Raw genomic sequence first — 11,454 nt, 5'->3', positions numbered from 1 at the left:
CTTCTGGCCTCCAAAACTGTGAGACAATAAATATCTATTATTTTAAGCCACCCAGTTTGTAGGACTTTGTTATGGCAGCCCTGAAATGGACACACTGGGTGGTTGCATAGTTACGGAGGTGAGAGAGCTACCACCATCAATATACCTCACCTGGAGGGCATCTTCCCTCTGTCCCTCACCTTTACTTGCAAAATGCCCTACCCCAACTCTTCTGGCACCATGTCAGTATCGACTGTGTCTGGGCCTCCCCACCACACGGTGCTTCTAGAGGTAAAAGCTTTTGTGACGGGCAAAAAGAATTACCTGCTGTCTTGCCTAGCACACTCTTCTGGGTTATCTCCACCTTTCCTTGCCTGCCTTAAACTATGATAATAATGCTAAACTGATAGTAAACTAAGCGATGCAAAAGATTCCTGTCTGCCTGGTGGAATACAGTTGATTATTCATTTCCCTCTGGATATTGACTAGTTTGATGCCCACTTATAAATTTATTTCAGCAGGTCTCTCACGCCTCCATAGAGTCTGCTGCACACAGGGGCTGCCAGGCGTGGCCCTGGGGCCTAGCACCTTCCTTGGTGCTTGGAGGCCCCTGATTGTGTGCTCTCCTTTTGCCTTTCCTCCTGGTGGTGGGGTCCGGAGGCCGCCCAGTGGTTGTATCCCAGTCGGGAGGCCACTGGATTTAAGATGACCAGTGAGGAACCTCTTCCCAGAAAGGTTCCACTGAGTGAAACAGACTTCAAAGTTATGGCACAAGACAAATTAGTTCTAAGATGGAAACAGTATGTGAAGCATATGTGCAAGCTTTGGGGGGCAAGTACACAGATCTTAACTCTAATGATGTAACTGGCATAAGAGAGTCAGAAGAAAACCTAAAGCGACAACAGCAAGAGTCTGCATGCAGGGAAGACATCCTTGTAATGCGACTGGCAACCAAGAAGCAAGAGATGCAAGGATGTACTTCTTATGTCCAGTACCTCAAGCAAGTCCAGCAGCCTAGTGTCACCCAACTGAGATTAACAATGGTTGACCCAACGATCAACTAGTTTTTCCTAAAAATAAAAGGTGAACTGGAACCAACTCAAGACAAACTGGAACAAGCACAAAATGAACAGAGTGCCCGGAAGTTTACGCCTGACAGGTAAACAAATCATACTACCCAGTCAAGACTTCCCTGACAGTCCCACTCTGAGAAAGCTGTAGTGGGACAGACACATACTCGTTTCCACACCAAGACTCAGACTTTTTGAGCCCAAAAGAAAAAAAGCCACATCCTTACACTACCCAGCTTGCAATGGTTAATGTAAACTTACCAGATGAACCTTGTGTTTCGGCTTTTTTCTCTTCCCCTTCCCCTTGCTTCAGAGGCCTGATGGTATCGAACTATTCTGAAGAAGTAGCCACCTCCGAAAAATTCCCCTTCTAGACTACGTAGACACTTAAGAAATGTTTCTGTTTGAAGAAAATGGAGAAACAGAAGCCTTAAGTCTGTGGCACACTGTGTTTTCAGACAGTTTGGAGGAATGAAAACCTAGAGATTTAAAATCATGAATTAAACATGTAAAATTCCAGTAAAATGTAAAACTGGGATGTATAGCTCTTAACCTGGAGCATAGTGACTTAGAGACACTGTGTACAGTTGTGCCAATAAGACGGTGGACTTGTAATGGTTGTTGAACTTCTGGGTCAAAATTCAAATGAGGCGAATTTTGCCTTTCAAGGATTTATTTGCTAAGAAGCAACTTAATAGTTATGAGAGAATCAACTAATAGATGTCAGTACAAGTAGTTCATATATTTAACCATTTAGTTTGGGGCTCTATATTACTTGATTGAGCCGTAAATCAATGTGGTTTTAATCAATGGTTTATTCTTTGAATGGTTGCTAACACTGGAGATAATCTCATTGAGGACTGTACAAACGTGAAGGTGTGGTATCAAACTTCAGATCGCAACTGTTTCAAGCATTTATAAACATTCATTTCACAATTAGATTGTATAAGGTTATTGGCTGTGATGAGACTGCATTGTTTGTGGTTTTGTTTTTGTTTTTTTAGTAGTGAAATTTATTAAATCCCCGTTCCATTCAAGAGGCACATGTTGAAAGAGAACTGTCATTGGTGTTAATGGGGGAACGTGTTCCCTCATTGTATTTGGGTCTTTTGTATCACACTCTTGATATTAAATTAAATGTGCCTTGAAGAAAAAATTATTTCAGCATTTCTGAATTCTTTGAATTCTCCTTTGAAAAACAAGTTGCAACATTTTATCAGTTCCCTCATTAGTGAATGAGTTCAATAAAACCTTTGACATGTGGTCATTTTTCATCTGTGTGAGAGCCATGACTTTACCTTTTTAAACACACTATCCTTCAACACCTGTTTTAGCTCTGAGGCTGTGGCATCATCACCCACCGCGACCTCAGCAGGACACGGGGGTCAGGACATGCTGGGGAAAGGCGAGAGGAGCCTTTATGTCAGAGCCCTCGGCAGAATTACACAAGAGGGGGGATCCTAGAGTCTTTTCCCCACCTTGGAACCTCCTTCAAGGAACAGGAAGAGCCCTCATGGAGTAGAGCTGATGAGGGGGTGCCAGCCTCAACACCCTCAGGAACCTGGAAGTCCTCAGACTACACCACCAAAGTGCCAAAAACAGGCTCACAGTTACCAGGCTGTTCGTCTGAAACTGTGTAACATGCTGGTGAAGGAGAGGAAAAATAATTTTCCTTCTACCCTTTTAAGTTCTTCGGGATGCTCTAATAATCAAATCTACATGAGACAGATTAACAAGAAAAAATAACCAACTTGATCACATAGGTACATATGGGGGCTCCATAAGAATATGGGACCCAAGGACAAATTGGGCAGTTGAGGCTTATATGTCATCTTGAGCTAAGGAGAAAGGGGGGGTAGTGGTTTGGACTTCAAAGGGAAGGTAGGCAGCTTAAAATAATCAATATCCCAAAAAGGCAGATTTTGGGGTGGCAAACCACTGCTCCCCCTCACTGGTTAACAGCTAGTGCTTGTCAAAGCAGAAATTGCCCTGGACAACATGGAACACGCAAGGAAGACTTTAAAAAAAAAATTTTTTTTTTTTCAATTACAGTTGACACTCAATATTATGTTAGTTTCAGGTGAAGGAAGACTTTATTCAAGGGTATTACAATTGGGAGAGAGGCCAGAACTCAGTCTGAACTCAAATAAGCTGAAACTAAGGGTAGCTGGGTTTTTAAGAGCTGGAGTGACGGGGAGATTGTAGGTCGCCTGTGTTTGCTAACTGGCTTTACCCAAAGGAAAAGGAAACATTTTTGTATCTTCATGACAGAAGGTAGTTTTACAACTGGGAGAAAGGCACCCACTGAAGGTAGGCTCTCACTCTCCTAAAGAAACTGGGGTATAGAGGTGCTATCTCTTTTGAGGTTTACATTTCAAAGAGATGGTTCCCAGGTCCTTGAGAAAGCCATTTTCCTGGGCTGTAAAACTGGCAAGAGGCTTTTAAAGAAATTTACATACATCTCAGAGGATGACAAGTTCCCTAAAGTAAATGAAATGCTCCAAGAAAAAAAGGAGGTCTGGGGAGGTCAGAGAGAGAGAGGCAGGAAGAAGCCTGTCTAAATTTCTGTCAAGCTGAGGGAAAAGTTACAGCCCTCTCCGTCATGCTCCGTAAAGCTGTCTCCCTGGGTTCAAATCCGGGCTTTAGTGCTTATTGGGGCAAGTTTCTCAACCTCTCAGGACCTGATTTTCTCATCTTATAAAATGCAGATGATTAATACTTCATAGGATGGTTGTATAGATCAAATATGTAATCCAAGTACTACACATAAAACAGTACCTGGCACATAATAAATGTATTACTTGCTGTGGGTTAAATTACTTAACCCTTCTGTGCCTCGGTTTCTCCAATCATCCCATTTGAGAATTTATAGGGACAATTAAATGACATGATCAATGTAAAAACACCGTTAGCACAGATCTGGTATCTGATAAGACTTTTAAAAAATGACTAACATTCCTGTGACTACAGCTACCAATTGTACTTCACTCATGCTCTTATTAATTCTCTATTTGTTACTCTAATCATTATTTACTATTGTTTTGTTATTACCTCATACTACTCCCTCTTAATAGTGATATTGGCAATATTACTGCTATTCTCTTACTATTCCCTTTCATCAGGCAGTCCCAAAGCCTGCCAACCCCTCTCATTCCCAAGCCAGGCTTTTCCTCCTTGAGGCCTCTACGCCTTTATCTGATTGTAGGAGATGAGATGGGTTTTCAGGCCTCAAATCCCCAGTAGGAAGCAAAGACTGATGGCAGCACCTTCAAGCCCTTTGGACATTGCGACACAGTGGCTGAATTCACTTAATGATTCTTAAGAAACCAGATAGATGGCAAGGTTGGTGGTGCCCGGGGGCAGCATATAGCCCATTAAACAGGCTGCCTGCTGCTCCGTAGCATTGCTAAACACCCCATTCACCCTTCAGCACTGATTAATGGTTCTACCCTGTCTCCCCCTCCCCAGTGGGATCACCCACAAGCTAGCTAACTGCTAGGAGAAGAAAGGAATTCAAACCTGGCCCTCAGGGCTGTGGGAAGTTATAGTAGCTTCTCTGTCTGTTAAAGGTCTCGGCATTCCCAGCCTAGCTCAGTTTCAAGAGGGTACTCTAAGAAATGAGGTAGAAATGACTCCTTCGAAACACTGTACAAAGTAATTCAATTTTTATTGAAGCCTTTATGGCCAGAAACTGACCATGAAGAGGCATAAGGCACGGTCCCTGCCCTTGAGGAGCTCACAGTCTAGTAAGGAAGATGGACGCTGAAACAATTCCCACAAAGATGGAGGGGAAGGGCAAGCAGCCATCAGAGGAAGGAACCCTTATCCCACTCCGCCCCCCATATTCCAGGCTGGCTATGAGAAAGCGAACAGGAAGCTCCCACCGTCCCTGTGACAGCTTTTTCTTCTCTCTCTCCTGGCACCATGAGGAGACAAGTGACAGACAAAGATGAGGGAAATACATCTGCTGCCCTTAAAAAGCTAGAACACCCCAGGCAGGATATATACAACGATAACTTTATTTCCCAAAGCTGCAAACCAGTGCAGCAGAAGCTGGGGATACTGGGAGAGATTGGAAGAACAGGCACTGGGCCAGCCCAGTCCAGTGGTGGGAAAGGGAAGAGAGGGTACCCAGGACCAGGGAAGTAGGGAAAGAGGGAGGTTTCCAGGTGGAGCTCATAGTAGGGTGCCAGCAGCCACAGCCAACAGAAGAACCACCAACCCCGCCAAGGGAGCCGCAGAGCCTTTATTATGGGTCCCCCCTTTTGTGGGGTACTGCCCCATATTACTACGGTCCTGGTGGCCAGCAGCACCTTCAGCCAAGTGAGATTCCTCTTCCCGGGAGGTCTCGGGTTCTACTTCCTTTGGAAGAGTCTGGTTGGTTGGGGTGGGTTTGGTAATAGAGGTGGGTTTGGTGGTAGAGGTGGGTTTGGTGGTAGAGGCACGTGTGGTTGGGGCTGGTGTGGAAGTAGTGATGGGGGTGGTTGGTGCCAAAGTGGTGGGCTGGGGAGCGGGCAGCAGGACAAGGGGTGGGATTCCAGAGGAGAAGTAGGTCCTGTTGCGGAGGTCTGAGTTACAGCGGGACCCTTTGCAACAGGAGCCGCTGAGTGTGAATCCGGGACCTGTCACCGTATCCCGGGTGCAGAACTCGTCCTTGACACAACCCCGGACGGGCAAGGATACAGTCACATTAGCTGCAGGAGGAAGAAACAGGTAGGTTGGTGGTTGAAGGGAGTGGGGTAGGCACAGCTAGAATGAAACCTAGAGGCAAGAACCCCCAAAACAGGACAGAAGGGCTCTGCATCCATGAATCCAAAAGTCTCAACTCAGGCCCAACTTTGAGAAACACTGTCCCAGTCTTTAGCACCTGGTGGACCACATTTCCCGTAGTAGTTTGAAGAGGAAAACTGTACGCTGCACCACAAGACCCACAATGCCTTGGGAGAAAAGTTTGTACTTGGAGACACCTTTCACACGACCGAAGAACGTCCCCTACAAAGCTCCCGTCATTTCCCACATACTTCTCCCCCACACCACCAATATTTAACCTCAATCAGAACTACATCTTCCATAATACACCTGGCAGAGGATGGTGTTTGAAGAACTTCATCTCCCATCATTCTCTGAGACAGAGGTCAGGAGACTGAACTACATCTCTCCCAAATGGTTAGGTGGGCACCCTAAAACTCTTTGAGTTTTAAGGAGTCAGAACTGGGTTACCCATAATGCCCGAGCAGAAGCTTGAAGGTTTAAATACATTTCCTATTACACATCCCTCCATTCTGCACTTGGCAGGCCTCCATGGAAATCTATTTCCCAGAAAAACTCCAGGACAAAAGCATCCCTACCCTCATGCTATACTGGGGATAGGACTGAATTTTTCAGGACGCTCTAGGACAAAACTAGCACTTAGGTCTACCGCTCCCAGAATGCGTTGGAGAGGGGGAACCCTCTGAGTAAAGCGATACCTAGCTCCCAGGAGGCCTCAGAAAGGCTACGACAACTCCTGCAGCCCAGTGCTCCGGGGTTCGCTCACCTGCCATCAAGGTGACGTTGCCATCGAAACAGCCCTTGTAGAAGTGGTCGCTGGCATTGTAGCAGCTCACGACGGGTGGTGCCGTACCCTGGCACGCCTCGCGGCTCAGCCCCACGCAGCTGTAGCACTCCGCGCCGTTGGGCTGGTACGCACTCTCATTGCCTGCGAGGGTAGCGAGTTGGAAGGAAGGGGTCAGAAAAGTTCGGAAAGTACAGCTGTGCCTGAGTTCGCTCCAGCCTAAGTCTCCAACCCTCGACGGACGCTAGCTCAGCTCTAGCCCCACCCACCACGTGACCTCGCCCACTGAGCCGGCCCCTAGCTTCCAACCTCACAGGCGCCTACAGCAACGAAGTCCGGCGGGCTGAGTCTTGGCTCCGCCCCCAGCCCTTGCTACGTTCTCCGCGCCCAGCTTGGTTTGGATCACCCCTAGCCGCTCAGCCCTTGTGTGGCTCCGCCCCATGGCTTAGTGGTCCGCCCTCACCCACCTGCAGGGTTGAGAGCTTGTGTGGTGAGGTTGAGCTTGGCGTTGCAGCGGTCCTGGGCGCATTGCTGCAGCTGGATGAAGGCCAGGAGCCCGTAAAGGTCCAGTCCGCGATCATTCTTGCCCGGGAGTCCCGAGCCGCAGCCGCGCACTGCCACCGAGAATTGCCCGTGGACTACCGAAAGAAGAGGGGGCGGGATCAGAGCAGGCGGTGTCCTCAGAAAGAGCCGATCCAGAGGAAAGTACCGCAGATAGAGGAGAAGAACCTCAGAAAGCTGAGTCGGAGGCCTGCCAGGCTGACAGACACTGGACAGAATCCAAGGGGAGGGCCATAAAGGGGCGGGACCGCAGAAAGCAACGTCACAAGGAACTGAGAGACCGAAAAGGCGCGGGATCCGAGAGAGGTGGGACCTCCTGGGAGCGTGATTCCACAAAGGGTGGGTCAGGGTCGGAGCCTCAGCCTAGGGAACCTAGGATTCTACAGGAATCTCCATCACCAAGGGCCGCATTGGATAGGGGAGGCTGGGTTGGGGAGAAGATTCTGGCAGGAACAGAGGGAGTAGGGAGGTATCAGTGATGGAGTGGAAATGGATAAAGGTGTGCCCTTGAAGGGGACGGGGTCCCAGATCCCGGCTCTTCTAGTTCACCCCACCCAGTTCGCAACTCTCAGCCCCTCACCTCTCTAAGCCCTAACGGCGTGATTGTGTTGAAGGGCCCGGCCCGGCTGAAAGGGAGGGATGGGGCTGCTCGAGGGGTGTGGACAAGTTCAGAGAGAGAGGCGGGACTACAAGGAGGCGGTGCCTGGTTGGAGGAGCTTTAAGGGGTGGGTGAGCATGCTCCAGGGGGTCCCACTCACTGGTCTCCACCGCCCCCACGGCCTCTGTGCAGACTTCCACGCCCTGCGCGCACTTCACGGTCTTGGTCTTCTGCGGAGAGCAACCGTCATCTGCTTTCTGCACGCAGCTGTAGCACTCCAGGGCCTGCACTCCTGGGGGTGCAGGGCCGCGTACAATCAGTGACTCCTACTGAAGCCTTCCTCGCTCCCCCAAAAGAGAAATAGTCCTAACCACGCCCTCTGTTTCCGGAACGAGATAATTCTACTGCACACCCTTCTCCAAGGCAGGAATAAGGAAAACCTTCCCACAAATCTGGGGTCATGGGATACACTGTATCCCTTTCCTTCAAGCCCCCTATGCTTACAGTGCGAGTATTTTTCCAACAGCGCTTTATGCCCACTGCCGTGGAGCCCGGCGGGAACTCAGCCATGGATGGGGGTGGGGGACACGTTCCCCTATTTCTCTGCTCAGAATAAGAGAACTTTTCCCACATTTGGGTAGGTTCAGTGAGGGATCCCTTCCCACAAGCCCTCTCTGACCAGGGCAGGGGACTTTCCCACAGCCCCCCTCAGCTCAGGATGGAAGAAGTTTTACCACAGCCCCCCAGGGCAGGAATCCTTCCCACAGTCTCCTCTGCCCAGGGTGGGGGACCTATCCCACAGCCCTTCTGCTCAGGATGCGGAGATCTTTCCTACAGCTATCTCTGTAGAAGGTGAGGGGACCCTCCTCTCCAGAGCCCCTACTCGACGCCCTCCACCCCCTCCCGATAGCAGACCCACCTTCCCGAAGCAGCAGCGACGGCAGCAGCAGCAGCAGCCAGCCTGTAGTCCAGATCACGGCCGGGGCGCCTGCTTTCCTGGCCTGGTCCATGGTTAGATCCTACTCCCTCAGCGTCCCCCCTAGGTGTGCCGCCTCCCAACCCAGGCCCTCTTACCTGAGCCGGGGATGAGTAACTTACCCCCAGGCAACCCTGGCCTTGCCCAACCGGGCCAAATCAGCGTCCGCTGTGGGGTGGCATACCCGCCCCTGGGTGCGTCACCTCCTGCTGCCGAGGAGGAAAATGGCGGGAGTCCAGGTTCCCTGATAGTTCTCAGGGAAGTCTGTATGTTTGGGGGTCACAGGGGAGAGTACTGAGGTTCTCAGAAGGGTCTACTCAACACTGGGCACTCGCTAAATATTTAATGAGTACCTACAGTATGCCGCCTTTGGTCTGGGTGACCTGGAGATTAAGACAGAACCAGTGCCTGTCCACACAGAGCTCATAGTCTGATGGGGAGACAGATATTCATCAAACAATCATACAAATTGTTATTTATAATGAGGACAATGAAGGAAGAAGTGTAGGAAGCTACGAGGAAGTGTGGAATCTAGAAGTGAGGGCTGGTCAGTGAGGCTTCCTTGAGGATGTATTAATAATTCATTCAAGCTGTGATCTCAAAGATATGGAGGATTTAGCCAGTGAAACAAAGCAGGTCAGGGTGGGAGCAGAGTGCATTATAAAGCAGAGGGAGCAGCACATGCAGAGACCTAGAGATGCGAAGTAGCATGGACTATTCAAACTCAGAGAGGACAGCAGTGCAGGTAGAGCTCAGAGGGTGAGGGGAAAAGGGTGGAAACTGAGGCAGAAGTGCCAGGAAGGGGTCAGACCATTCAGCGCATTACAGGCCCTGAGAAGGGATTTGAATTAATTCTGAGAAAGGTGAAGAACCTTTGAGAGTCTCCGTCGGCTGGGAACATGACCAGATTTGCTTTCTAATATGATCAATCTGGGAAACAATGCAAACATTCATCAAGAAGCGAATGGAAAGAGTGGTGCCTGTGGAATATTACACAGCAATGAAAAAGAGCCAACTACTGGCCTCAACAACATGCATGAATCTCAAAAACTTCAAGTCAAGTTCAAGAAGCCTAAACAAATAAAACATACCATGTAACACCATGTATAAAGTTCTAGAAGAGACAAAACTAATCAATCAGTGGTGATAGAAATCACAGCAGGAGTTACCCTTGGCTGGGCATGGCCCCGAAGAAGTTACGGTGAGGAGCCCCCACTGTCTTCACCAGGGCGGCGGTTACATGTGTGTACAAATATCTAAATAATCAGTCAGCTGTATACTTACGCACTTCACTACAGGCACATTATTCTTTTAAAAGAAAGGGACAAATGTTACTGTGGCCTCTGTAAAAAGGAAAAGACTCTAGAAGGCTTGAAAGAGGTCAGTCCAGTAAGGGAGCTGAGCAGTCTTCCAGGTAAGAAAGGGAAAAGTAGCCCCTACAGCCAGCCAGGAGTTGGCCTGGCACTCACCGTGAGGCCGTGGTGTTCTGTAACACCAACACCAACATCAGACAGGACCACACGGTGACCAGGATGGAGCAAGACATAATCAGGACCCCTGCATCACCATGTCTGAACACAGAAACTAACAAGAGCACTGCGCAAACCACAAAATGACTAAGCATCCCCATATCGTGGCTAGTGACTATATTTATTAGTATTATATTGTATTATATAATGATGGCAAAGTTGCAGCTTTCATCTTGCTTTGTTCCTCCTGGCTCATAGATAAGATTTATCTATGGCAGGAAAAATAGCGGCTATGTTCGTGAAGATATTATCTGTTCCCCAGACCCTGTTGGTCACTCCCATTCACAATGACTAGCACCTCAGTCACATAGGTGGGACCACTTGGCATCATGCTGAGAGAGAAAGTGAATGACTGTTCGTGAGGTCATTCAGCTTTGGCTCCCCCCCCACCCCCCCCACCTTCCTGCCTCCTAGCTTTGGAATCCCAACACCACGTATGGTTTGCCATGTGTCCCTGCATTAAGTGTCACCTCTCCAAGCCTCTAAGGTGTGTGTTTTATAATAAAGGAAGGAGTGACTTTCATGGTGCAATGAGGCAGTGGGCAAAGTATCAAGTTTGGAATTTTAATCCCGCCTCTGCCATCCTCTTGCTGTGTGACCTCAAACAACTGTGTCTCCCTCTCTGAACTTCAGCTGCCTCCTTTGCCAAATGGGTCTGAAAACCCCTATTTCCTGAGGGACGGAGTGTGGCCGGGTAATAATACTATTATTACCGTGTGCTCAGAAGCTGGAGGCCCTGCAGGCCCCAGCCGCGTGGGAGAGTTTCAGGGAGGAACCCCAACTAGCTAGACCAGAAGAACTAGCGTCTTGGGAGGGAATGGGACCCAGGGTGGGGAGTCTCCTCTTGCTCAGGCCTGCCCGGATTCTGGGCGCTGACCCCCACCTGGCCTCAGACCAAACAGCAGAGGGAGGTTTGAATGTGGGGCCTCATTTGAATCAGGCTTACACCTGATCAGTATCTCTTCCCAGCTCCTCTCTGCAGGTCACTGCAAATAGATTTAGAATCTAGTTCCCCAGAGAGATGAGCAGAGGGGTCAGTGCAGAGGCGGTCCCCAGCCCTAAAGGTCACTCCAGGGCCTCAGACAAGCCTAGGGCCATATCCACTGTGGGTTTCCTGTCCCCTGGGCCAGGGCAGGCTCTTAGCCCCGTGATGTTCCCAGCCTATCTCAGATCCACACCTTCTGGGA

The 11,454-nt window shown here is 49.2% G+C and overlaps 1 protein-coding gene and 1 pseudogene across 1 annotated transcript; one reads left to right on the top strand and one right to left on the bottom strand.

Annotated features, from left to right (window-relative positions):
- The first annotated feature begins 684 nt into the window (after positions 1–684).
- LOC109460832 (pre-mRNA-splicing regulator WTAP-like) lies at positions 685–1,423 on the top strand (annotated as a pseudogene).
- A 3,274-nt stretch (positions 1,424–4,697) lies between these two features.
- On the bottom strand, positions 4,698–10,612 carry LYPD3 (LY6/PLAUR domain containing 3). The gene is made up of 5 exons (XM_019756604.3): positions 8,682–10,612; positions 7,923–8,054; positions 7,071–7,241; positions 6,586–6,747; positions 4,698–5,743 (listed from the first exon to the last, which is right to left on the bottom strand). The coding sequence occupies exons 1-5, from the start codon at positions 8,770–8,772 to the stop codon at positions 5,226–5,228; spliced, it is 1,074 nt and encodes a 357-aa protein (XP_019612163.3). The 5' UTR covers positions 8,773–10,612; the 3' UTR covers positions 4,698–5,225.
- Between the last annotated feature and the right edge of the window lie 842 nt (positions 10,613–11,454).

This window comes from Rhinolophus sinicus, chromosome 8, assembly GCF_057876585.1.
Source record: "Rhinolophus sinicus isolate RSI-liver-muscle chromosome 8, RSI-T2T, whole genome shotgun sequence".
In the NCBI taxonomy this organism is placed as follows: Eukaryota; Metazoa; Chordata; class Mammalia; order Chiroptera; family Rhinolophidae; genus Rhinolophus; species Rhinolophus sinicus.
This window is presented reverse-complemented; position numbering and strand designations above follow the sequence as displayed.

Bases quoted from the DNA above. Each gene is read 5' to 3' on its own strand.
- LYPD3 (XM_019756604.3), bottom strand. From the start codon at position 8,772: ATGGACCAGGCCAGGAAAGCAGGCGCCCCGGCCGTGATCTGGACTACA. The intron at 6,748-7,070 runs GTGGGTGAGGGC...CTACCCTCGCAG, and splicing joins ACAAGCTCTCAACCCTGCAG to GCAATGAGAGTGCGTACCAG. The intron at 5,744-6,585 runs GTGAGCGAACCC...TTCCTCCTGCAG, and splicing joins CAACGTCACCTTGATGGCAG to CTAATGTGACTGTATCCTTG.